The following is a 27,238-nucleotide window of genomic DNA, read 5'->3' as shown; positions in this document are numbered from 1 at the left end:
CAAAGAATCCAAAGATCTGGCTCACACATCGCACCGAAACTAGGTTTAGATACACAATTCTTGTGTTCTCACCACGCTGAACAAATCAAGAGCGTATGATCCAGTTTGGTTTCACACTATCTGCTAAAACAAGTGATAGATTCCGCAAACTAGTATCTAAAGGGAGTTTGAAGGCTCTTGCCATAAAATTCGCTCTGATAATTTCAGCAGTAAAACTGAGAAGAAGGGAATAAAACACCTGTCAGCCAGTGAGACCGATCCAGGGATGATAATGTGGCATTAAGGCCATTAACTCATCAGTTGCCTTCCAGACCTTCTGTTATGGACTGTCAGCCACCGGCCCCTCCAGCAAGCCGAATCAGATGAGGAGGCGGCGTGGGAGTCAGGGCCAGCATCAAGGCAACCTGAGAGCTCCGAGGGGGAAGAGGGAATGGAGCTGTTCAGGGGTGGGTTCTACTTACCTTTACTACCAGTTCGCAACGGGATCGCACATGCACAGATCACCTATGACGACATCCAGGGCGGTGGGCGGAGCCTCCCGCCGGTTTAACTACTGGTTCCTGCGAACCGGTCTGAACCAGGGGCAACCCATCACTGGAGCTGCAATAGAGACAGACAGAGGTAGAGCCTGGGCCATCCATCAACCCTCAGATGGAGAGTCAACAACCCCCAGGTCTGGAGGTGGTTGATGAGGAAGAGGAGAAACAGTTGGGTCCAGTGCCTGATGCGCGGATGCATAGAAGGCAGAGGAGAGGAGAGCAGGGGAAATCCGTGGGCCGATCCTCGGGAAGGAAGAACCACCGCTGCTAGCGAAGCCCCACCCTAGCTCTGGGGATAAAAGGCAGGGGGTGGAGATGAATAGATGTGACAGACAACTATTCATCTCCCTGCCAGACAAACTTGTTAGCCTGCTGTGTGAGAGAGAGAGGGTGCTGGCGCTCCTAATAAAGGAATCATTGATTTAACTACAGAGGGTTTGTCGTATTTGGGAGCCGGGTCAGAACATCTTCCTCTGCTTCATAACAACCCGTCATGAAGTGTCCACCTACAAAGAGACACTATACAATGTGTCACTCTCAGGAGGAGACCACCACCCCCAAAATAATCTTGAAGGCAGCTGATTAAACCAGTGGCCTACAACCTTTTTTTTTTTGGCACCAGGGACGGGTTCCATGGAGAGAGGTTTTTCCACCGCCTGGAGGGGGCATGATTTCATGTGCTGCCTGCATCCTATGGATGGGACTTTCTTGTCTGTGCGGCCCGGTTTCTGGGATACAGCAGCCCAATACCGGTCCAAGGACTGGGGGTTGGGGATCCCTGGATTAAACAGTGCCTGGTCGGGATGCTAATGGTGGCCAAGGTGTGTGTGTGCTAGGAGAGAGAGGAAGGGAGACTGTGTTAGGTTTTCTTCCCTCTTAATAAGTGTGCCTCTTTAGGTAGGTGGCATGACTAGAAGTTAGGTAGGACAGAAAGAAAACACCTTTTAATAAAAGGTGACATGATTCAAAGTTAGAATAAGAGATAGAAATAAGAGAACGGGGGAATATTACTGTATACACTTTTATATAATAAAATAAAAGCAATAACAAGAGAAAACATGGAATAATTGAATAATCGCAGACTGCAACTTAATATAAATGTGTATTATTATTAGAAATATATAAGTTGATTGAATGCAATAACTATGATTAATTCTACTAGTTTTATTTGCATTAGAATGTATGACACCCAGGTGCCACACTGCTTACGCATCGATATGTTTGTAAAAAAATTAAAAAATTAAAAACTTGGGGTGGGGAGAAATAAGTGTGCCCCAGGCTGTTAAGGGAGAAGAGTTGCTGCCGTACTGGCAAAGCACATAAAGTTCAAACAGTAGATGTACTTCCAACCAGGGGTGAAATCCAAATTTTTTTATTACCGGTTCTGTGGGCGTGGTGTGGCTTGGTGGGCGTGACAGGGGAAGGATACTGCAAAATCTCCATTCCCAACCCACTCCTGAGGGGAGGATATTGCAAAATCTCCATTCCCACCTCACTCCTGGGGTAAGGATATTGCAAAATCCCCATTCCCTCCCCATTCCTGGGGGAAGGTTATTGCAAAATCCCCATTCCTGGGGGAAGGATATTGCAAAATCCCCATTACTTCCCCATTCCTGGGGGAAGGATATTACAAAATCTCCATTCCCATCCCACTCTGGGGCCAGCCAGAGTTGATATTTGCCAGGTCTCTATACTACTCAAAATTTACTACAGAACCGGTAATAAAAAAATTTGGATTCTCCAGAACCTGTCAGAACCTGCTGGATTTTACCCCTGTTTCTAACCTTATGGCTGCCTCCCCCACTTGTCCAAATAAACAAAAAAGTCCAGAAATAATATCTTGAAGATCAGTGGCCTCTTAGAAGAACAAGGAGCTGCAACAGAATAAATGCCCAAACCTTGACAGTCTCTTCTCAGGAATTTAGGTAATAACAAAAATAACACCAAATAACAGCTTTAAAAAGAGAATACCAAAATTACACATTAAGCTACTTCATCCAAAAAAAAAAAAAAAAACACTTGAGCATTTGCACATAATTTGTGTTGTGACAATAAATGACAGCTACAAGTGTCGCTGTATAGTTTTAAGATCCGTTTGCACATTTAAAATGGTCGTATGCAGGCAGAAAAGCGGTAAATATATGTTGTGTGCATGTTCCTAACTTCCCTTATTCATATTAATTCCTTGCTTTTCCTTTTTTCCTTACTTCTTAAATACGCACTTGTCTAAGGGCAGGCCCCTGATCGTTTAAAATAAATATTTTGCTATCTTTCAGTGTTGTGTACTTTACTGCAGTGATGATGGCACCCTTCAAAATCCACATTTGAAAATAACTTCGTTGGACCTAGCGGCAGTCAGAAAGCAGCAGCAGCAGGCACTCTTGAGTTCTTCAGAGGATGAGAAAAAACCCAGCAAAGAAAAAGTGTCTGATTTTCAAGGAACCGGTTTTGACTTAAAGATGTCTTCATGAAACAAAGCAGGAGTACGTTACAGCCATTCAACCATAGCATCTAAGATGCTGAGATATCAGCCACCTGCAAGGCATTGTCCAAAGTATTCCCACTTTTCGGAAAGATAAAATTCAGGGCTTCTGCTCATTCCTAGATAAAACTGTTTTCCTTAGTAAATGAAAAAACCCTCCATAGATAAGAAACTAAACTCTTCTACGGAGCCAAACTGACAATTGTAGAGCTGTATTTCTCAACCTTGGCAACTTTTAAGATGCGTGGACTTCAATTCCCAGAATTCTCCCACTGGGGAATTCTGGGAGTTGAAGTCCAAGCATCTTAAAGTTGTCAGGAATGAGGAAAAACTGTTGTTAGAGTCTTTGAGACAAACTTCTCTTCTCCTTCTCAATGGGCTACTTTGTTCTCCTCAAACGGGACAAGTGAACGTTCCCCTGTCTGAAAGGAGACCCAAATTCTTCACCTTGTTTTAGTTTCACCCCTCCCCAACACCAACAGTCTAGACAATTTTTTTTTTAAAAAAAGTGACTTCCTTTTCCTCAATCTGCAAAATATTCAATAAGCAATAAATGTTTCGATAATAACTCCGACATCTGTCAGGAACATGTTGCAAACTACCACAATTAGAAAGCAGTATTTTTGGGTGGGTGGATGTGTGGTTTTTTTGTTGTTTTTTGTTTTTTTTAAAGGAAGAAAACAGGCTGTACAAATCACAGAAGGCATATGGACGTTTTTGCAGTTGGGGCTTACAAAATAGTACATATGAATGTAGAGATATACCTGAGTATTTTACAAAGCAGGAGACAAGATCGTGGTAGCCGAAGAGCTCTTCCTTATTTCCTGCCTTGCCCCGTAATTACAACCATCCAGTGGTAGCTAAAACCCAGAACACAACCGGGATTCATTTGTTTCAGTGCCATTGTCATTTCTTCAGCCAAACCTGCTTCTGTCCAATTTTGAAGGTTTTCCTGCTCTCTCAAAAGCCCATGTTTATGGATTGATGTCCAGTCTTTGCGCGCCCTCTGGTGGACACTGATAGAATGACAGTCTGATTGCTCAAGCAGGAAGAGATACTCAAAAAAAAGGAGATTTGTCTTCGGTAGTGATATAGTTTAAAATTAGGGGTGGAAGGACCTCTGATTTAGTGGTTAGCTGAGGCCATAAAGAACCAGGGTGAACAATTCAGTAATAATTCAAGACACAATATGGATGGTTTGGAATGTAATAACTTTGTTGAAACATAGCTGGCCTAGCAGAGCTGGGGGGGAAATATTTAAAGATCCTTTATCTGCCTTTTGCTCCATAGAAGAATGGAGATATAGTTAATAATAAATACACCTGCTTATTCAGGTACAGTTTTGTACCAAAAAATTTGAAAATATTACCTCTCCATTCCTCTGTACTACAGGGAGACCTTCGAAGTGATCATTCGAAATTACAACAACACTGAACCAAAGTGATTTATGACCAGTTTTCATACTTACAACCATTGCAGCATCCCTATTGGTCATGTGATCAAAATTCAGGTGGTTGGCAACTGGCATGTACTTATAACAGTTGCACTGTCCCGGGGTCATGTGATCACCATTTGTAACCTTTCCAGCTGGCTTCCTACAAGCAAAGTCAATGGGGAAACCAGATTCGCTTAAGAGCCGCATGATTCACTGAACAACTGCCGTGATTTGCTTAACAACTATGGCAAAAAAAAGGTCATAAAATGGGGCACAACTCACTTAACAACTGTGTCAGCCCCAGCTCTGCAACGGTACTTGGGGCCGTCATTTGTGTGGGGATCGCCATTCCGTTGCTGCACACTTTCGCCGACGACCCTTGCTGTGTGCCTGATGTCCTGGGTCGTCAGCCCCGAGGCATGCCTCTCACTTCGACTTCCCAGCCGCATGCTAGATGACGTCAGGGTCATGCACTGAAGTAGTTTATCACCATCTATCACTTTAAGGAAAGACGGAGCAATGCCGAACAACTGAAGCAGCTTGTGATGGATTGGGGAGGGAGAGGGAGGATACGGGTTAATTGGATAATTGAGTGATTGCACTGGGGTGGAGCTGTATGCTGCTTTAAAGGTGATGGGGAGCATGGAGTGTCAGCTCCAACAAAGATTCCTGTCTCTAACACTTTAAGGTGGCCAGTCAGTACCAATATCAGGATAAACAAACTTGGTTACTTGGTTTTGCATGCTGAGGTTTATTTTTCCAGTCTTTACCTGGAACCTGACAAACTCTCAGGGGGGGGCAGAACCAGTTCGGTGACATCATATCGTCACCGCTACCGGCTCGGCGGAACCAGGCCGAACCTGGAGGAACCCAACACTGATTGAAATGCATAACAAACTATTTCAAACAAGAAAGTGTGAATTTCTACCCGAAAGTAAACTATTAAATATTTGCTCAGGTGGCAAATGTGCAGACAGTTAGCTTATTTCATTTCCAACGAAAGCAAGAAAAATTTACAGCATATGCATTCACTGAGAAAAATACATCCCAGCTCAGTTACATAGGTTTACTTATAGATGGATTGATATTACACTTATTGTGAGTAAAACTAGCTGTGGTTTTCCTCACAGGATGAAAATTCGTACTCTTCATAATGAACACAAATCCTAGGTCTGGTGCCTTGATTTTAAAAAATGTTACGTTCCTGATACAGGAAACAGAGCTACAGACGTATAAGTGTGAAATTGAAACATTGGGAGGGCATCATGTATTCCCACTTGCAAATCCTGACATTTGAAAAATCTCCTTTTCCCAAATTGATCTGCAGTTGCAACACATATTATTCGTAAGAGCCAAGAGAAAAAAGAACTGTGATGGCAAAAAAAACAGATGAAGATCTACTTTCTCAAGATAATTTTTAATTGAACTAAGCATTTAGTGTGGAGCATTAAGGTGTCAAACCATTTAATTGAGATTTCTTCAATCCAGCGATCTTGTAATGTAAACAGGAACTACTAGACCTCTATAGGAACTCCTATAGGTGTTCTAACTTGGTGATCTGAACACAAACTTGAATAAGATTGACCCAACACATTATACACAGTTTAATACAGTCAGGTACCTTCTAGATATAATAGTGGAACTACATCAGGGGAGATAAGAGACGTAGTATGGTATGGAGGTTAAGGGGTTGATCTAGAACCGTGGTAACCTTAGTTCTAGCTCACCTCAGTCATGAAAGCTCTCTGGATGACTTTGGGCTCTTCTACCAGCCTCATCTATTCCATAAGTGTCTGATGGTTGTTGGGATAACAGGATGGAAGTAGCAAGATTTCCCCCAAACACTGTAGCTCAATCCTGAGGAGCACATGCCTTACACTAGTAACCATGGAGGAATTTTAAGACTTTCTATCATTGCTATAACTATCTCATTTACAGTTGGGTACAACCTCTGTGGAGAAATGAAGTCTTGTATTTCAATACAGCATACATTTCTGAAGGAAAATTCATGTGGAAAGTGTTCTTAATCCCTACATCAGTTGTGCAATTTTTTAAAAAATCTGCGTTGATTTCCAGCTTCTATTTGATGTTTTGGTGTTGGCTGCTTCTAACTGTTCGGATCATCCACCTGTGCCGAAAAAGCCTCCTTTCGCTCTCTCTCTGTTTCCACAGCCGGGCCAGTTGTACAGCATTGTGCCCTTCATTGTCCTCATCGCTGACCCTGGCTCCAGAGTCAAGGAGGATACTGATACATTCAACCTGGCCCGAAGTGACAGCAACGTGGAGGGCTGTTCTACCCAGAGGGGTTTTAAGTTTCACATCAGCACCTGAAAAGGAATAAAAGACATACCGTATTTTTCTGAGTATAAGACGCACCGGAGTATAAGACGCTCCTACCTTTTTTGGTGAGGAAAAGAAGAAAAAGAAATCTCCCTCTGCCTGTGCCTCTGAGCAATTTTGCCTCGTTGCAGCAAACAGCAAACAGCCTCTTTTACTTTCATTTTCGTTTTCAGCATAGCTTGATTAGCACAAGGGGAAAAAAAACCTGCTCCAGAAATTTACCTCTTTGCAGCAAGCAGCCCTGCGCAAAACAGCTGAGAGGAAATCAGCTGAGAGTTGGGAGGCCGATCCAATCAACCTGTGCTAATTAGGCTGTGCTGAAGCTGAAAGGAGCTGTTTTTTCTTGCTGTTTGCTTGCAAGGAGGTAATTGCTGTGAGGCAGAGACCAAAGGGTAGGGGGCAATGGGTGAGCAGGGCTACATTTGGTGTATAAGATGCACCTAAATTTTCACCCCCTTTTATGGGGAAAAGGTGCTTCTTATACTCCAAAACATATGGTATATCTGGGATTCAATAAGACTGGGTTTAACAATGGTGGAATTCAAATTTTTTTTACTACCAGTTCTGTGGGCATGTCTTGGTGGGTATGGTATGGCTTGGTGGGTGTGGCAGGGGAAGGATACTGCAAAATCTCCATTCCCACCCCACTCCAGGGGAAAGATACTGTGTTGTGACCAAGGCCCGAGTAGTGGTTACCAAACACAATTCAGTCCTCAACAAACTTATTTTATTAAAACAGCTGAGAATTAATTCATTCTCTGCTTAGTCCAAAACAAAATTCTTAATAACCAGTCCCTCGGCCTTATCACCAACCTTTGATGTCTTTGGCAACCTGCCAAAGGCTTTTCTTGGCAAAAATCCCACAAAGTTCAAGAGACGCTGACAAGAAGCACGGGAATAAACGTTGCTTTTCTACAAAGAGCCCAATGGCTCGTTGCTGCTCTTTTAAGCCTTATGGGAGTGGCCAATCATCTGGCCTTACTCCCGAGTTGTCCTTTTTTCTTCAGCTGCTCTTGGCTTCTGGCAGCTCTTCACATGCATGCACCAGAAACAGGCTCCTCCTGTTCCCCTGCCTCTCTGCTGTCCGCCTCTGGAGGCTCCGGAGTCCGCACATCGCTCCCAGATGGCCCTGACCCCATCTCTGCCTCCGATGCAGAGCCCTCATCCAGGCCTTCCCCAGCCTCTAGGACTGGCCCATTGTCCTTCCCAGCCTCTTCACTGTCCGACTCCGCTGCCAGCTCCGCAGGCTGCTGGCGGACTACACATACTACAAAATCCCCATTCCCTCCCCACTCCTGGGGGAAGGATATTGCAAAATCTTCATTCCCACCCCACTTTCGGGGCAGCCAAAGGTGGTATTTGCCAGTTTGTTTGTTTGTTTGTTTGTTTGTTTGATTTGTATACCGCCCTACTCCCGAAGTACTCAGGGCGGTGAACAGCCAACAATAAAATACATAAATACACAAAATTTAAAAACCCGATAAAATCAAATTAAATTAATTGGCCCAGACAAATTAAAATACCCCAATAATTTAAAAACAGATTAAAATTTACATATTTAAAAAGGGAAGAGATCCAAACTACTCAAAATTTCCGCTACTGGTTCTCCAGAACCTGTCAGAACCTGCTGAATTTCACTCCTGGTTTTACATTTGCTTTGCATAAAATACAGTCAGAGATAGAATCTCTTTTATCCTCTGTTATCCACATTTCTCATGCTCATTTCTAAAAGCTGGAGGCTTTTAACAGATTTGTCTGAAATGGTATAGGGCAGGGGTGTTAAACACAAGGCCCGCGGGCCAGATTTGACCCGTGATATGGTCGGATCCGGTGTGCAGGGCCATCCTGGAAAATGTATGGAGCCAGCCTGCATCGCTTCAGCCCGGTCTACCCAATGCAGCTTCAGCCCAGTTTACTCAATGTGAAGAGGAAACATCGGGCCAGCCTCGGCCCGGTCTACCCAGAGCGAAGAGGAAACGTGCCAGCAGTTTGGGGAGTGGCATCAAGATGGCCACGCCCACCCAGTTGACCATGCCCATCCAGTCAGCCACATCCAGTGAGTGGCTTCAAGTTGGCCATACCCACCCAGTCAGCCACGCCCGCCTGGCCCCCCGAGGCCAACCACAGCCCTGACATGACCCTCAATGAAATTGAATTTGACACCCCTGTTATAGGGTCTCCTGCTCGACAAGGAGGCTGGACTAGAAGACCTCCAAGGTCCCTTCCAACTCTGTTATTCTATGTTCTAGCCTGAGTTGTTCTTTCCTCTTAAGCAGAGATTTAAGTTGCCCATGTCATCGTTCGCACAAAATGGGTTTAGCTACATCAGCCTGTTCCTTATCGCTCTGCGCATCATCTGATGTTGGAAGTTGGGCAGTTCTGGGCTCATGGAAAAGAAGCTGGATCAGCTGGAGGCAGATTTGCCAATATGGCCAGCATGGAGGAAGGGTTGATTTGAGAAAGGAAAGTTCCAAAGCTTTTTTTGGGGGGGACACAGAAATTTTTGAAGATGCCGGTCTTGGAAGCCCCAAGCTTGAAAACAGAAATCAGTAAAAAAAATAAAAAATAAAAAGAGACATTTTCCCCTCAGCCCAGTATTGAATAGAAGTGACCTCTCTAGGCTTAAGCTATTTTAATTTTAACTTAGCAGAATTATTACTAAATGATAGGTAGTCCTCAATATTATAAGTGGTTCTTGACAGAGGTAAAATCCAGCAGGTTCTGGCAGGTTCCGGAGAACCGGTAGCGGAAATTTTGAGCAGTTCGGAGAACTGGCAAATACCACCTCTGGTTGGCCCCAGAGTGGGGTGGGAATGGAGATTTTGCAATATCCTTCCCCCAAGAGTGAGGTAGAAATGGAGATTTTGCAGTATCCTTCCCCTGCCACGCCCACCAAACCACACCACACCCAAGCCACGCCCACAGAACTGGTAGTAAAAAAAATTGAATTTCACCACTGGTCCTTGACTTATGGCCACAATTGAGCCCAGCATTTCCATTGCCAAATGAGACCATTTTGCTCCATTTTACAACCTTTCTTGCCACTGTTGTTAAGTGAATCACTGCAATTGTTAAGTTAGTTTCACCTGGTTGTAAAACGAATATGGCTTCCCCTTTGACTTTGCTCGTCAGAAGATCGCCAAAGGTGATCCACACGGCCCGGGGACCCGGCAACTGTCCAAGACCTCGGTGCTTTCCGCCGTGCCCTAAAAACCTTCTTTTTCTTTTTCCAGCAAGCCGGACTGGCCTAACACTTTTTAAAATGTTTTTAATTGTCTGTTATTATTTTTAATCATGGGGCCAAATTTATATATATCTTTTTAATTGTATTTTAATGTTTGTAGTTTATGTTTTTACTTGGCTGTTCACCACCCTGAGTCCTCAGGGAGAAGGGCGGTATACAAATTTAAAAATAAATAAATAAATAAAGATCAGCCAGTTGCCAAGCTTCTGAATTTTGATTACGTGACCACGGGGATACGGCAATGGTGGTAAGTGTGAAAAATGGCCATCATAAGTCTCTTTTGTTCAGTGCCGTTGTATCTTCGGCCACTAAACAAATGATTGTAATTCGAGGACTACCTGTGTGGGGAAAAAAAATCAGTTTCAGAACTTAGTACGCTACCATTTTGGAGCAAATATTCCACTGCCCTCGTGTGGCCTCTGTGAGCTGTAATAAATAAAGCCACGAATGCTCGGTGCGCTAACCAGTCATTCCTCTTTTCTTCCGTCATTAGCCTCGAATTTGCAGTGCTGAACGAGGAGGTCTGTGTGACTCCTACGGTTTGCAACTGGCAATAAAGAAGCAAATGTTAAAGGCTCGGTATGGAGAAGCAGGAAAAGGAAACATAATCGAACTGCCTGAATCCCCTGATTTCCTCAACACTTGACACTTTCTTGTCACAGTTCTTAAGTGAAGTGCAGCCGTTAGTAACACGGTTGTTAAGTGAATCTGGCTTCCCCATTGTCTTTGCTTGTCAGGTTATGAAAGGTGATCACATGACCCTTGGACACTGCTACCACCATAAATATGAGTCAGTTCAGTGGTGGGTTGCCCCCAGTTCAGACCGGTTCGCAAGAAGCCCCGCCCACCGCCCCAGATGTTGTCATTGCTGATCTGCGCATGCACAGAAGCAGGCCACGAGCGAGCGAAGCTATCACGTGTGCGTGATCCTGTTGTGAACTAGTAGTAAAGGAAAGTAGAACCCATCCCTGAGTCAGTTGCCAAGCATCTGAATTTCGATGTGACCATGGGGATGCAAAAGTGTGAAAAATGGTCATAAGTCACATTTTCATTGCTGATATAACTTCGAATGGTCACTGAATGAATTGCAAGTCGAGGACTCACCATATCTAATCCCGATTTATTTTCTGAATTATTATTCAGATAACTTTACTTTGTTTTGGTGCCTTTTGTTTCGATTTGTAGTGTGCCTCAAAATCTTGAAGTAGCCAGGGATGTCTAGATCAGGGGTCTCCAACCTTGGCAACTTTAAGGCTTGTGGACTTCAACTCCCAGAATTCCTCAGCCAGCTGGCTGAGGAATTCTGGGAGTTGAAGTCCACAAGCCTTAAAGTTGCCAAGGTTGGAGACCCCTGATCTAGATCTCTGTGAGGAACTATTCAGGTAAAATTCCTTTTAACACCTCAGTTTTGAATTTTGATATGTTTCAATTGAGTCTGTTATGTAAGTGTGAGTGTTCAGAACCACAATTAACCAAGATTTCTGAAAGCAAATTATTGGGATATTGTTGTACTTCTTGATTGTGGGTCTGATGTTAATCTTGGTGTTAATCTATTTCCATCTGGGTGTTGATTGCTGGTGGTGAGGTCCTTTGGTCTTTGTTCCCATTTTGACTTGTTGATTGTCTCTTTTGAATGGTAAGTAGGTGTTGTTTGTGTCTGTGTGTCTATTGATGATCAATTTGTCATCTTCCAGGAATTCTCTAGCGCAGTGGTTCTCAACCTTTTCTTTACCGTGGACCCCCTTTAAATAGCTTTTGTGGCCACGGACCCCCCAAGACTTAATTCAAGATTTAAATCATAACATTTCTTCAATCCTCCACAGACCCCGTGACAACATCGTGGCCTCCCTAGGGGTTCACAGACCACAGCTTGAGAACCATTATTCTAGCAGGGTTTTTTTTTGGCATTATGCTCAAATTTCGCTGTTTCTTGTCTTTTACCACTGAAATATTCCTTGCCTCAAAGGCAGCCCTTCAAAAAGCACTCATCGTGGTTTCTACAGAACAGCACGAGGTACTTGTAAAACTTTCAGACTAACCTTCTTGACCTTTCCACTTGCAGCTGCAGCCACCAATTGTCCCCAAGAATCTTCTGGCCAAATTCGCATAGTGAGAGTTCCTCCAGGGACGATTTCATGTTTCCTCAATGTAGACTCATCCTCAAGATCTGCTATAGAAGCAAACCAGGGGTGGTATTCACTTACCTTCACTACCGGTTAGCAAATGTGAGTGTGCATCTTCTGCGTATGTGCAGAGCATCAAAAACGGGACATGATAACATCCAGGCAGGGGGGCGGAGCCCACTGCAGTCGCCACCAGTTCTCCTGAACTGGTAGCGGTGGGTGGGCGGAGCCTCCCATAGCCGCCGCTACCAGTTCGCCCGAACCTGATAGAATTGGCTGAATACCATCACTGAAGCAAACTGAAATTAGTAGTAGTATCTTCCGGGTAGGTTTAAAACACTACACGCCAATAATATTGTGTTTTTAAAAAAAACAATTTCTATGAGCTAGAGAGTCCTTGGTGCTCTCTGAGCTTGGTTGCTTGCTTGCAAACATTTCATTATTCAACTAGGTAATGAGCTGCCCTGAGTGATTGACTAATCAACTAGAACAGGGGTCTCCAACCTTGGCGACTTTAAGATTTGTGAACTTCAACTCCTAGGGAGTTGAAGTCCACAAGTCTTAAAAGTCGACAAGGTTGAAGATCCCTGAACTAGAAGATACACATTTCTGTCTAAATTAAATGACTTGATGGACTTAACAATGAACACAGATTTCATTAGCACAGAATTTGGGAGTACCTATGTACTGTACAGGTTTTTTATTTAAGTATATCCAAACTTAAGTCTTCTATGATGTAATATAGCTACATATTATAACCATATATTTTTATTATTTACTCTGGAGACCCTTTTGACTAATAACCCTTGAAACGGTCCAATATTCAGGAAAAAAAATTCCTGGCTCAGCCAGTAATTTTACATTACACGGAGGACTATGACATTGTGGTTAAGTGGGACATAAGCTGCCACATAGACAGGAGGGCTCACCTTCATCCAGATATTGAATTCGCTGGAAATTCACTGGGATCCCAACAAAAAGCTCAAGTCGATTCTTCAGTTTTCCGATACTTAAATCCCGATGACATTCGGGTAACGAAAAATATTCTTCAGATTCAACTATTTGTAACTTGATATTGAAAAGCCGTGACTGCGGGGATAAAAGCTCTCCTAAACGCAACTGTCGTTGCCATAATGTACGTGAACTTGTTCCAGCTCTGGTTTGGGGATTTGTGCCAGGTGTCGGTTTTCTTTTGCTTTGCATCCTAGGAAGAAGGTGGCGCGCTGGTGTCTTTCCACCTGAGAATCCCCATTGACACTTTCCACCTGAACCAATGATGTCATGACCGAAGAACAATGCCTGCCAGGCAAGTCACTAGGACGTAGCCAATGTGATGTCATGATGCAGCTAGGACACACATTTGGAAAATGCCAACTGAGGGGTCAAACTTCTTACAGCAAGCACAGGTAAAACAAATATACGATTCAAAATAATCCCAATATTATAAGAGTCTCCAAAGAATCAAGATCAAGTCAGCTTTCCTCCTTCATGCAGAACCCTATAGTAATTAGCCAGTTTGGTCTAGTGCTGTGTTTCTCAACCTTGGTAGCTTGAAGATGGGTGGACTTCAACTCTCAGAATCCCCCAGCCAGCAGCGCTGGCTGGGGGATTCTGGGAGTTGAAGTCCACCCATCTTCAAGCTTCCAAGGTTGAGAAACACTGGGACTCTAGTGGTTAAGGGATCTAGTTAGAAATGAGTTATAGTCCCATTTTAGCTGTGAAAGCCAGCTGACTCTGGGTCAGTCCCTCTTCTGTCAGCCCAACTCACCTCACAGGGTTGTTGTTAGGGAGAAAATAGGAGGCAAGAGTACAGGCAGTCCTCGATTTACAACAGTTCATTTAGGGACTGTTCGAAGTTACGCCAGCACTGAAAAAAGTGACATGACCATTTTTTACACTTGCAGCATCCCCATGGCCGCGTGAGTTACCTCTGGATGCTTGAGAACTCTCTCACATTTATGACGGTTGCAGTGTCCCCGAGTCATATCATCCCCTTTACTGAACCTTCTGGCAAGCAAAGTCAACGGGGAAGCCAGATTCACTTAACAACCGGGTTACTAAGTTAAGTACCGCAGTGATTCACTTAACAAACGTGGTGAGAAAAGTCATAAAATAGGGTAAAACTCGCTTAACAAATTTCTCATTTAGCAACAGAAATTTTGGGCTCAATTGTGGTCGTAAGTTGAGGACTACCTGTATTGGACATGTTTGCCATGTTGAGCCATTTATTAAAAAGTAATAAATGTGGGATATTTATGTTTATCATCATAAATAAATGATATGCGATGCTGATTAATGCTGTGCTGCTTGCATGCCAAATGATGTTCGAAAAGAATATGCAGTAATAAGAGTACATTCAATAAATAAGAGTTTGATAAAACAGTGGTGGAATTTATTGATATAAATAAGAATAGAAAGTTACATAGATTCTTACAAAATCAGTGGCACATTCAGACTCTATCCGACTATTTGGATTCTAACCACCATTCTTGACAGGTTTAACTACTACAGCAGAATTGCAACTAAAGAGTTGTAACTATGTTGCAACAGGCAACACCAGGTTTGATTTCAAAATGAAATCTATGCAGCTTCTGTAAGAAGAGGTGACTATGTATCAGCTTTAACTGTGAGGTTTAATTACGTTTACGTTATTTGAAAAAGAGCATGTGACTATCCTCCTCAAGTGTCCATTGGTGTTTTTTCACCTACAGAGTAACCTGTAAGGTACCATCACTCTGTCATGCAGTTTTTATTACAGGTAAACAGTTCATAAGACTACCGTACTGCACAGATCCCAGGGCTGATATATAAGTGGGTCTAACAGCCATTGTGAAATGAATGGTGTTGGTGCAATTATTTAACCCAAAGCTAAATAATAAACTGAATGCAAAAATATATGGGGAACCAAAGCAAGTTGGGAGTGTCCAGAATTTTTCCTTCCTCTACTGCATGCAACTATAGAGTTTGAAAACATTCTACAAAATTTTTTAACAAAAAGAAAATTGTTTAATTTTTAAAAATCCTCAGATCTAGGAAAAGGTGGTAATTATTAACGAAAAGTTTGATTTGTCATTTCAGTGAAAATTTTCAGCCATTTACTCATGCATAAATAATGCCAATTAAAGTATTTTCATGAAAACTACATCAACGTTCTCCACGCAGATTTTTGATATTTAGTTGGATAGTGCGGGAAATAATTCTAATCTAAAATTAAGATGGCCATCAAACAACTGTTTTAATGTCTAAACAGCAGATTATATATACAGTTCTTTTCAGACATTTCTACATGCATTCAAAAACATGGTGATGAAAAAAATGAACTTTTTACAGAAGCAAAAATTGAACAATTTTTTAGAAAAATCTTAACTACCGGTATTAAAATATTTGTAGGATACTAGGGTTAGAAAAAGATAGTGAAACTACAAAAGAACTGTCACTGCAGAGTAACTGCAGACATTAAAAAATCATTTGCATTGAAGAGGCATTTTGTTTAAAACTTACTCAAACACTTAAATATAGAATCAGCTTGCAGAATTTAGTTTACACATTTTTATACTGAAATACCAAAGACATATTTTTAGATGTTCAAAAAACATTTTAGAAACTTGCAAAGTAAATAAGATTATTATAAAATCTAAAAACTGTTTCGCAACCTGGAACACAATCTTTCATAGCATTGTGTCCAAAATGTGTTAAACAATTCTAATAAATTAAATCATTGTATTTTTTTTTTAAAAAAAAGACACAAACAGACAATACACAGGACAGCTACTTATTTGTAACAAGGACATTTAAGATATTAGCTAAATAATCAGGCTTGCAACAAAGCATATTTTACAGATTTTCTAAAGTGATTCCACTATGTTTATCCCAAAATTAAAATCTTTCTTATAGATTTTTGGGATTAAAAACCTTGTCTATTTCAATACACAATTTAAAAACATTTTAAGAATATTGTTCCGTAACTAAAAAACCATTAACTCAAGCAATGATCATTTATTTCCGTGAATGATTCCTAGGAGGTGCCTATGTCACATACATTTTCGTTCTGCCAAACAAATCATGCTGTAAGAGGGGGTTGTTTTGGGGATGGGGGATGGGGGGTTAGTTCTTACACTAGTATATATAGTAAATTCTTTGTATAAGTTAAATGTTCGTATCTATCTAGAGCTAGGGGACTCACAGTATAATCTTTAAGGTGGGAAGGCTATGTCCAGCAGCTCTCACTAGACCGTGGTTTTTCAACCTTGGTAACTTTAAATATGTGGACTTCAACTCCCAGAATTCCCCAGCCAGCTAGTCCACATATCTGAAAGTTGCCAAGGTTGGGAAACACTTCATAGACCAAAGTTTCATTGTTTTTCCAAATCTCTTGTATTACTGTATTTTAACAATGTAAAATCAAGAGAAACATTGATCTACCTCTTTCCCTTTCCTTTTCTGATTTATATTTTTTTTTCCCATTTTTATCTTGTCCAAAGCAATTAAGAAAAACTATTATTTTACTCTATAGCTTCAGGAAGCAGCTCAGGGATCAAGGTTGGTCTAATATGACTTCATATGCACATAGAGAGATCAGGGCCATTTGCCCTCTAAGTGGAGATCCTCCCATACTAAGTGGAAAGCTGTTTCAGAAGGTCTCTCAATCTTCAGACATAGCTGATGATGGAATACACATTTAGGGGAGTTCTGCAAAATCCAAGGGCTATACAGATTGCTAGATAAAATATTTCATACTGAATTTTCTGTCAATCTTGGAAAAAAAAGAATATTCCCAGTATACACACTCAATTCTTGGAACTTCAAACTTATGCTAACTCATATCCCTAGCTTCTTTCTAAGAGAAAATGTTAATTTCCTTCTACTGAGCAAATGTTGAGAAACTCCCCAAAACATGTCAGTCCTATTCCTGTGGTTTATAGACCCAAGCATCAAACCGTCTCCAATGAAATATACCCTAGAAAATATGTAAGGATTTCTTCAGATGTAGCTGTTTGAAAACAGCAGTTTTCATCACAAGACAGACCAGCACCGGCCAAAGATAACAGGTGAATAGGAAGGACAAAGAATAGTTCATTTAATTTCCCACACTCTGCTAACGATCATGAAACTGTCTGCCATCACCTTAAAGAGAACATTAATCTGCACTTTTACTTTATCTTTTTTCAAGTTACAGATTTGTTTTCTGAACTCTTTACCAAAGAGCACATTTTCATGCTTTAAATAATGTAATACAATATAATGGGGATGCCCGTGGTTCAATTAAGAACAAAATAAGCAAGAGGCCCACGTGTTTTAGGTTCACCAACAATGCTCTTAATTTTAGTCAAACCAAGTATTGTCCTGGTTTGTCACTGTAACTTGAGTCAGCGTGAAAGGCATTCTTAGTTTGTGGAATGATGTTTGAGCTGCAAATATGCACAAGCTCACATAACCATATGAACATATAGCTGGATGTTTGATAGACAAGCATTACTCCTCGTATTCATGAAAGAACATAATTATATTAAAAAATTTAAAAAACCAAATATTCCATATCAAGGTGGCATGTACATAAAAGGACAAACATGTTTCTCACTTTAATAAACAGGATTAAGAACATGGCCTTTTCTTGCGAATTGCATTATTTCCTTGATAAGAGTCCTCTTCTACCACGTCGGTTAGTAGTCATAGCAGGAACTTGTTAGCTGAATAGTAATTTCATAGACTACATGCACAAAAAAATGTTAATTTTGCTTTTCAAGTAACGTGATATGCATGTTACTGAGTTTTGGTTTGATGGTGGCAAAAAATGAAACGTCTTGATCCCTATCCGCTTGGAGAACCAAAACAGTCTCTTCCACAGCATCCAGATGAGGGTTCCCGACACTTCTAAAATATGCTAAGAAATTAATATGAGAATATTATTCAGCATCAAAGCATTCGTTTACCTTTTTTTAAACGTTCAGTGAAAAACCAACAATAAAATGCAAAGTGAACAAACAAAAGGAATAGAAAATGAAAATACTACTCAAAGTCTTTATAGCAAGGAAAAGCACAGAGATGTTTAGGTTATTAAAGCCTACCAAAGTGAGTGGAGTGGAGTGGAGTGGAGTGGAGTGGAATGGAGTGGAATGGAATGGAATAGAATAGAATAGAATAGAATGGAATAGAATGGAATAGAATGGAATGGAATGGAATGGAATGGAATGGAATGGAATGGAATAGAATAGAATAGAATAGAATAGAATAGAATAGAATAGAATAGAATAGAATAGAATAGAATAGAATAGAATAGAATAGAATAGAATAGAATAGAATAGAATAGAATAGAGAAAAAAGAGTTGGAAGAGACCTTCTAGTCCAACCCCCCTAGACAGGAAATCCTATACCATTTCAGACAAATGGTTATCCAATCTTTTCTTAAAAACTTCCAGTGTTGGAGCATTTACAACTTCTGGAGGCAAGTTGTTTCACTGACTAATTGTCCTATCTGTCAGGAAATTTCTCCTTAGTTCTAAGTTGCTTCTCTCCTTGATTAGTAATTAGTAATTCTTTTGTTCTTAAGTTTTGCATTATCTATATTCAGAAATTGTAGGTGCTTCATCACTGGAGGTTTTTTAAGAAAAGACTGGACAACCACCTGTCTGGAATGGTATAAGGTCTCCTGCCTGAGCAGAGGGTTGGACTAGAAGACCTCCAAGGTCCCTTCCAGCTCTATTCTGATTATATAATTTTAAAGAGGACCACTTAGTGCATATTAGCACTATTACTTGTTGACAGAACTCAATTACATTTGAAATCTGTTTGCCTACAAAAGGACTAAGCATACCTTTCTCCAATAATGTCTGCCTCAATGCTTTGGCAAGCAAAACCCGTACATTTGGCACAGGATCAGAAGCCAGGCTTAGAAGGCTGGGCAACAGGTGTTCAACAAACTGGTCCACGGGCATGCATTCTTCTTCAACTACTGCCTTTAATCAGAAAATAGGAAAAAGCTCTACAGGTAGTCCTTGACTTACAACAGTTTGCTTAGTTACAACAGGCACTGAAAAAAGTGACTTATGACCAGAGCTGTGGTGGCGCAGTGATTAGAATGCAGTACTGCAGCTACTTCTGCTGACTGCCGGTTGTCTGCAATGTGAATCTCACCAGGCTCAAGGTTGACTCAGCCATCCATCCTTCCGAGGTCGGTAAAATGAGGACCCAGATTGTTGGGGGCAATAGGCTGACTCTGTAAACCACTTAGAGAGGGCTGTAAAGCAGGGGTGAAATGCTCCCAGTTTGGACCGGATCGCCCGATCCACTAGCGATGGCAGCAGGTGGTTCGGAGAACTGGTAGCAAAAATCCCTACGCCCCCACCCCCACCATGCCCAGCTGAGCCGCACGATCATCAGAGGCTTTTTTTTAAAAACTTTTAAAAGCATTTTTTCTACAACCTCTTCCGACGAAAAAATGCTTTTAAAAGTAAAAAAAAAAGCCTCTGATGATCGCGCGGCTCAGCTGGGATCGTCAGAGGCTTTTCAAAGCATTTTTTTCTGCAACCTCTTGGCTGAAGAGGTGGTAAAAAAAATGCTTTGAAAAGTCTCTGACGATCAGAGTTGCCAGCTGAGTTGCCTGATCGGCAGAGGCTTTTCAAAGCATTAGAAAAAATGCTTTGAAAAGCTTTAAAAAAAAAAAAAGTTGGCCACGTCCACCCAGTCACATTACCCACCCACCACCAAGGCACGCCCACAGAACCGATAGTAACAAATTTTACATTTTACCCCTGCTGTAAAGCACTACGAAGTGGTATATAAGTCTAATCTAAATGCTATCGCTATTTTTCACACTTATGACCGTTGAACCATCCCCATGGTCACATGATTTACATTCAGATGCTTGATAACTGACTTATATTTATGACCGTTGCAGTGTCCCGGGGTCATGTGATCACCTTTTATGACCTTCTGACAAGCAAAGTCAATGGGGAATCCAGATTCACTTAACAACCGTGTTACTAATTTAACAACTGCAGTGATTCACTCAACAAATATGGCAAGAAAAGTCGTAAAATGGGGCAAAACTCACTTAACAGATTTCTCACTTAGCAACATAAATTTAGGGCTCAATTGTTGGTCGTAAGTTGAGGACTACCTGTATTTAGAGGGGATCAAGTGAACTGATATGGATTATTGCAATTATATATGAATTTTGCTAAAATCTATAGTTGCAAATAAATGTATTACTATAACAACAGCTAAAAGATAATTATCCTTATGAGACACTGCCTTTAATGAAAATAAAATACATTACTGACCAAGCTAACCTTCATAGATATAACAATTGTAATATGCTATGTATCCCCATGTGTCTGTCTGTGTCTATTCAGATTTAGCATAACCACATGAATTTTACATGGGATTGGAAAAATGGCTGTTTGTTGAGACATGCTAACAGATCTTTTTAGATGTGCTAAAGATGCAAAACAGCCGGATACTCTACTCAGCAGTTACATCCAAAATAGCTAATTTCTTGCTGATCTTTGCAGAGAACTTTTGTTGATCTATGCGCTCTAATACGTGCACATTGCAAGTCAAATCATCTTGCATCCTCAAAACTTCTAAAAATAGCCTAAAAAGCAGAACACAGTCCATCCCATTGACAGATGGTACAACACAGTGGTGGTACTGAATGTTCAGTAATATTAATATTGCACAGGCAAAATGGAAGAAATTGATTACAGCTATAATGCTTAATAGTACAATTACGTAAAAAATAATTAGATGTAGAACAAGGAACTAAAGACTTCCTTAACTTTCTTCAGCATCATGCAAGGTATAAAAGATAGCACACATCACACAAGAGACAGGTTAGCTTCTGATCCGTTTGATACTCAGAAGGAAGTTTTATCTTTTCTGCAAACAGTTTTGATATTAACACAACCTTATATCAAATCTAGTTCACATGATATTAATGCAAAAGAGCTTAGGCTGAGAAACTGTACGCAAAGGCTATTTGGTTTTATTTAAAAAGTTACATGGCGTTTTGTTTAATGAAATACAGACCTAATTTCAATGTATCACAATTTATACAATAGCAGCTGTGGGAAGCTGTTCTGACTTCTGTAGTATCCACAACGCCCACAGAAGCTATGAAATGAAGAGTTATTAAGCTACTAGTTGACAAATTAGCTTTACAAAACCAGAAAATAAATTTGCTTGGTACCACATGAATTTCCTTCAATCCTTAGCAAAAGTTTTATCTAGAAATGTAAGAACTTAATTTAAAAAAAAAAAAATTAAACAGCCAAAGAGTGATTGCCATTGGTAAGCAATGCAGGTATGTGTCATCATGCTTTCGGATCACAATGTTTAGCGACATAGATTCCCATCGTAAATTGAGGACTACCTAAAGGTATAAAATAATCTTCCCCAAATAAGCTAGTGAGAAGAGAATTATAAAAAGAAAAAAAAATCACCTGCATTATCATGTGTGTCTGTTTATATTCATATTCTGAAAATAACCTCAGAAGTATATGAAAGTGATTTTTTTCCCCTTTCCTTTCAATGATGTCCAATTCTCAGAAACTGCCTGGACAACTCCCTGCATTTTTCTTGGCAAGGTTTTTTTAGAAGTAGTTTGCTACTGTTTCTTGGTTACACACCTGAGCCTAGATAACCAGAACAAGTTTCCTTAGGGTACCTTTCATGTTTTAAAGTTACAGGTTCTCTCCTCAAATTTCAAGTCAAATTTCTCACGCAGGGGACTTAGGGTATGATTAGCCTTAATATCGAAATTGCATCAGAGAGCTCTGCTCTTTGCTCACATCACAGACGCCACAAGACGCAGACTCACCTGGCAGATGAAGGCAAATGCTTGTCGACCAACCCACTTGGAACAATGGCGGAATCTCATAATCAACTCATTAATGAAATTTAATCCCAGAGAGGTTGCATTGTATGCATAGAACTTCTGCAGTATTGCTACAGCCTGCAAAAATATCAAATAATCAAGCAGGAGCAGGGACAGCAGTAGTTATAAAATACCATTCCCACAGCAAGTATCACTCATTACACATTTGTTTCCTGTGAATCTCTATAAATAAATATGATTATTATGAACCTTGAGAAAAAAAATGCTGAAATAGGTTTCTAGCATTTAAAAGTAAAGTAAAGACAAGGGTAGAGAAAGCTTGAACAGCATTCTTCAAAATGAAAAAGTTCTTCTGCAGTCACGACATAAGTCTAAGATTGAAAATCAGGCTTTCAGATGCTACATCTTTTCTATCCTGCTCTACGGAGTGGAGAGTTGGTCTCTGACTGAAAGCCACTTGAAGAGACTAGAAGCATTTAAAATGTGGATTTACAAGCGGCTGTTATGTATAAGCTCAGTTGACAAAATCAGAAATGAGGAGGTGATAAGCCGCCTGGGAAAGCAAAGGGAAATCATCAAAACCATTAAAAAGCTAACGTTAGAATATTTTGGACATGTGATGCAACGTCTGGAAAAATACTTCATTTAATCCTCCTGGGAAAGACTGAAGGCAAACGAGGTCCAGGAAGAAGAAAAACATGTCTTCAAAATCTAAGGGATTGGTTTGGACAAAACTCAGCAGCACTTTTTTGTGCAGCTGTTAATAAAAATAGGATTACTAACATGATCGCCAACGTCCAATGACAGATATGGCACAAGAAGAAGAAGAAGAGCATTTAAAAGTAGACTTGTTACGTCAAATGACTATATCATGTAGAACAAAAGGAGATAAAGACTGGTGCTTTACCAATTTGAAGGAGATCCACCTGACTTCAGAAACTTTATCTGAACAGAGCGTTAGTGCAATATGTCTTAAGTGGTCGTACACATCATTGGGATTATAAAGTTCAAGTATCAAAATGAGCTGCCTGAAAGAAAAAGAAAAAAATTAATTATATACGTTCTAGCTTTTAGCTGAAAATACAGATAAGTCTGGAAAATAACACTATTAAGGAATATCAACAGGAACTCAGCATTTTGCAGTGGCTTCTTCCGAACTTTCTGCTTAAAGAATCATTTACAGATCAATTACGATCTTTAGCTGCCCAGAGTTGCCTTTTCACTGAGATGTGCAGCATATATATATTTAATGGGTGGATGGGTGAGTGGGTGGATGGATGGGTGAACAATTTTAATATCCTTTAGATTCTTGAATTATATTCTCCTTACTGCTGGTTATATATATATTTAATTTTGTATTTTTCACTGGTGAAATACCTGTAACTCAAAAACCAACCTTGAACAACAATGGAAGATGCCAACATTAAGCTACATATATTCACTGCTACTGCAAGAAATATAAGGCCATGCTTGCGCCATATGGGCACCTACTAATAAATACATTTACTAAGTGATTGACTACAGTAATCTGAGAAACTAATGCAAGAGGGCAACACTTGACATAAAAGAAAATGTTACAAGGTTTTGCCACTAGATGTCAGAGATGTTACAATATGTTACACCATCAGACTAGTAACATTCATTTGCAGTTAACACAAAATTAACCAAATTATGCAACAGTAGCATCAAAGGTACTGGAACATAAGGAAGAAACTTATTTCACTTACAAAATTTGAATTTATTTAGCTTCACACAACAGAATTCAATGGAGTATTTTTTGTTTCTTTGAATTTTGCTTATATTACAACAAGTAAGTTTGCAAAAAATATATATATATATGAGAAAATAAAATTTGTTGCTGTAGTTGTAATTTAATAGTCTGCCATATTATACAACTTTTGGCAGTTAACAATAATTCAGTGTTGACTTATCAATGGAGGCTATTCCAGAAGCCTTGGGTCACCATGAGAACAGAACACATTGAGGAACCCCACATCATCCCATACCGGACAGGAAATGTGACATTACCAGCAATATTTTCTGAAAAATGCACCCCAAGGGGATTAAATCTAGTTGGTGGGATGGTCCTGTAGGTTAAATCAGCACTTTTAATTACATCTGGATAACTGTTGAAGGCCTGAACATTAATGTAATATAATCATAGTGCTGAGCACATGCTAACATGCAGGGCATTGCATTCTAGAGCAATTGCAGTTTCTGAGCAGCAGCCTCCAAGGGCAGTCCAATGCCAAGTGCATTGCAGTAGTCCAGGCAAGTACTGAGGACAGCACATGTCCTCCTACTCCAAGCAGGGGTGAACTGGCAAGTGGGCCAAAGCTGGGCAAACAGCCTCCTGGGCGTAGCCTGCACCTACCTCCAGCAATAGCTATCAGTCCAAGAAGAACCCCAGTCACACCTTTGCTCCCAAAGGGGCAGGGCTACTCCCTTGAGAGAACCACTGGAACTAACCGAGGGCCACAGTGAACAAATAGCAACTTCGTCTTGCTTGGGTTCAGTTGAAGCCTGTTTTCTCCCATCCAGACCCTAAGAATCTCTAGGCACTGGGACAAGATCTCACGGCATCTTCAGCTGAGCCTGGGGTAGTGATATATAATTGAGTATCATCAGCATATTGATGATTCTATTCCCCAAACTGTTGGATGACCTCACCCAGCAGCTTCATGTAGACATTAAATGTTTTTTTTTTATTTGATTTATATGCCGCCCTTCTCTGAAGACTCAGGGCGGCTTACAATGTGCTCAGCATTTGGGGGGGTGGGGGAGAAAAATCAAACCTTACAGCAGCAATTTTTCTTCTCTTTTCTCCCCCATTCACCATACCAATTGGAATAATCCATACAGGAAGGAGCAAAATTTCTGAAATTAATACCTCCAATCCCTCCAATTCCTCACAGGTTGTCCAAGATTCTCTGGCCGATGATATCAAAGGCTGCTGAGGGATTTAGTAAGCCCAGGAGATCTCCATCCAGGTCCTGACAAAGAGTGACCAATGCCATTTCAGTACCAAGCTCAGGCCTGAGAACTGAAAAAGGCCCAAATAATTTGCTTCCCCCAAGACACTGTTTTAATTATGCCTTCTATGCTTCAAGGTAAATAACACATCCATTAAACAATAAGCTTATAGAAAAATCAAAGGAATCTTAACTTACTCTGCAAGTTCATAACGAAATCTCCAATTCCTGCTATTGTCAGTTACCACAAATTCTTGAAGCTGATAAAGGTATTCACGTCTTTTTTCAGCATGAAGCAACTAAAAACAAAACAATAAAAAACAATATGTCTGGCAATTGATTTTTCTTTTGCCTGAAGGCACACACAATGTTTGATGTTAATGTAACATCTGTGAAACATGAAATGCTTATTTCATAGAAATACTTCATTCGCAGTACAGGTAGTCTTCAACTTAATACAGTTCATTTAGTGACCGTTCAAAGTTACAACGGCACTGAAAAAAATGACAGGGATTTTTTTGGGTAAGATGGCTACCGAAAAACCTGACTGTATAGGACAAGGATCATTAAACATGCATAAAATCCAGGAATATAAATGTGGGAGAAAGTGCTCCTTCAGGTAACTTGGTCTTAAGCCATTTTGAGCTTTAAAGATCAAAACCAACTTTTTAAAATGGGTCTGGAAATGAATCAGCAAAGAACTAATACTACAGGTAGCCTTCGAGTTACAACGATTCATTCAGCAACTATTCAAAGTTATGATGGTCCTGAATGAATAGTATTGTCAATCCTGAAGCTGGCCTGACTGAGGCCATTTTGAGACACTGACACACTGGAGAAGAGGGATAGGGAGGGGGGAAGAGAGATAGTTGGGGTGTTGTAATCAAATAAAATACTTTCTCTTGGGAACCAAGGGCATTCCTGCAGTTGTTCAGAAGGAGGGGCCTGGAGTCATCTAGCAACTGGACAGCGTCCTGATTGGACCATGTGATTGATTGTTTTGAGAAAGTGAAAAACTTTTAATTTTAATTAGGTGAAAACTGCGGGAATAGTCAGAGTCGGTTTTCACCGGCCTGTGCCAATATGATATATCCAATAAAATTATTCTTTGAGTACCTGACTCAGAGTTTTGTGTTATGGGTATGTTACTTGGAACCCTGACAAGTATATTTAATGAGCCCCTGCAGTCATATAATCATGATTTTTGCACACCCCGTTGGCTTTGCACAAGCAGTCAATAGGAAAGCCAACAGGGAATTGAAAGTTCAAGGATCCTTGTTTAAGGATCCATGCTATTCCTATTTAATGACCGCCAAGGTCCTTTCCAACTCTGTTGTGTTCAGTTAAAGCAGGGGTGTCAAACTCAAGGCCCAGGGGCCACATCCGGCCGCAAGGTGCTTAAATTCGACCCGTGGGGGTGCCCTGGAAAGAGTGAAAGATCGGCCCATGGTGCCTCTGCCAGAGAAAACTGGCTCCCAATCTCCGTTTTTGGCTGGGATGGCCTCCAGCAACCTTCTGCCAGCAAAAACTGAGCTCCATTTTCGCTGGCAGAGGGTTGCAGGAGGCTGCCCCAGCCAAAAACGGAGCTTGGGAGCCCATTTTTGCTGGCAGGGCGCTCGGGCCACTGGCACCCGACACAAATGATGTCAAGCTGGCCACACCCACCCTATCCCCCCAAGGTCAAACACAACCCTGATGCGGCCCTCAATGAAATAGAGTTTGACACCCCAAGTTAAAGTATCAAGGGCGGTGGGGCTACTGGAATTGCCACCGCTAAGTGATGCAGTGACATAACATCATGTTTTAGGACTGTGTCCCTTAGCAATGGCTTTTCTGATCCCAACTGCTGCTGTAAACTGTATATATGTTTGTATCAGCCAATCCCAGTGAGCATTCCTATTGTAAACTGAGGTTTCCAGACCATTTTCAAAGCAGACCCATGCTCAGCAACTGCAATAACCCAACCAGGAAATTGCCAGAGCATGAATGACCGTTGTGAGGCTGTCTCTAAATCTGGGTCTTTTCTCAGGAGAGAGGTAGGTGGAGCAAATGTGAACTATCCCTACCTTTAAGAAATCATAAAGATGTTTGAGGATTCCAATGCGTACTTCATCCAGATCTTTTAAGAAACCATTGAAAATAGGCACTAAATCAGCTGCTGTTAGCTGATCTCCCAGAATTACAGCCAACTCGTGAATGGAAAAAGCAAGCGTGCGACGGACTTTCCACTGAAAATAGTTCACATAAATGGGCAGAACAGTACAGAAC

At 40.9% G+C, this 27,238-nt stretch overlaps 3 protein-coding genes across 7 annotated transcripts in view; 1 reads left to right on the top strand and 2 right to left on the bottom strand.

The window, feature by feature from the left end:
* Positions 1–4,384, top strand: part of CIMIP1 (ciliary microtubule inner protein 1) — a 59,715-nt gene extending 55,331 nt beyond the window's left edge. For 2 of the 3 annotated variants that reach the window (XM_034433085.3, XM_034433086.3), the window contains one exon: positions 2,816–4,384. In XM_034433085.3, coding sequence (XP_034288976.1) covers positions 2,816–3,010 — 195 coding nt within the window. In that variant the 3' untranslated portion in view covers positions 3,011–4,384. The remainder of the gene's footprint in view (positions 1–2,815) is intronic. The other variant, XM_034433088.3, reaches the window with a different exon arrangement.
* Positions 4,385–5,854: 1,470 nt separating this feature from the next.
* ANKRD60 (ankyrin repeat domain 60) lies at positions 5,855–13,511 on the bottom strand. Of its 2 annotated transcripts, none has more exons than XM_034433005.3 (4): positions 13,093–13,511; positions 12,080–12,207; positions 10,422–10,587; positions 5,855–6,783 (listed from the first exon to the last, which is right to left on the bottom strand). In XM_034433005.3, exons 1-4 carry the CDS (start codon positions 13,364–13,366, stop codon positions 6,536–6,538), a joined length of 816 nt encoding a protein of 271 aa, XP_034288896.1. In that variant the 5' UTR covers positions 13,367–13,511; the 3' UTR covers positions 5,855–6,535. The 2 variants fall into 2 exon arrangements, with proteins under 2 accessions (XP_034288896.1, XP_034288895.1); XM_034433004.3 differs by having other exon boundaries at positions 12,080–12,210; positions 13,093–13,496.
* Positions 13,512–14,533: 1,022 nt separating this feature from the next.
* The window catches only part of LOC117674873 (serine/threonine-protein phosphatase 4 regulatory subunit 1-like), a 41,510-nt gene continuing 28,805 nt past the window's right edge, over positions 14,534–27,238 (bottom strand). For both annotated transcript variants that reach the window (XM_034433090.3, XM_034433089.3), the window contains 6 exons: positions 27,037–27,198; positions 25,169–25,269; positions 22,906–23,026; positions 21,981–22,115; positions 18,975–19,116; positions 14,534–18,044 (listed from right to left, as the gene is read on the bottom strand). In XM_034433090.3, the coding sequence (XP_034288981.1) occupies positions 17,890–18,044; positions 18,975–19,116; positions 21,981–22,115; positions 22,906–23,026; positions 25,169–25,269; positions 27,037–27,198 (816 nt within the window). In that variant the 3' untranslated portion in view covers positions 14,534–17,889. The remainder of the gene's footprint in view (positions 18,045–18,974; positions 19,117–21,980; positions 22,116–22,905; positions 23,027–25,168; positions 25,270–27,036; positions 27,199–27,238) is intronic.

This window comes from Pantherophis guttatus, chromosome 3 (genome assembly GCF_059756535.1).
Source record: "Pantherophis guttatus breed Tessera chromosome 3, ASM5975653v1, whole genome shotgun sequence".
Taxonomy (NCBI): Eukaryota; Metazoa; Chordata; class Lepidosauria; order Squamata; family Colubridae; genus Pantherophis; species Pantherophis guttatus.
This window is presented reverse-complemented; position numbering and strand designations above follow the sequence as displayed.

Bases quoted from the DNA above. Each gene is read 5' to 3' on its own strand.
- ANKRD60 (XM_034433004.3), bottom strand. From the start codon at position 13,366: ATGCAAAGCAAAAGAAAACCGACACCTGGCACAAATCCCCAAACCAGA. The intron at 10,588-12,079 runs GTTAGTCTGAAA...CTTTATTGCCAG, and splicing joins CAAGTGGAAAGGTCAAGAAG to TTGCAAACCGTAGGAGTCAC. The intron at 6,784-10,421 runs GTAGCGTACTAA...ATTCCTTTTCAG, and splicing joins GGAATATTTGCTCCAAAATG to GTGCTGATGTGAAACTTAAA.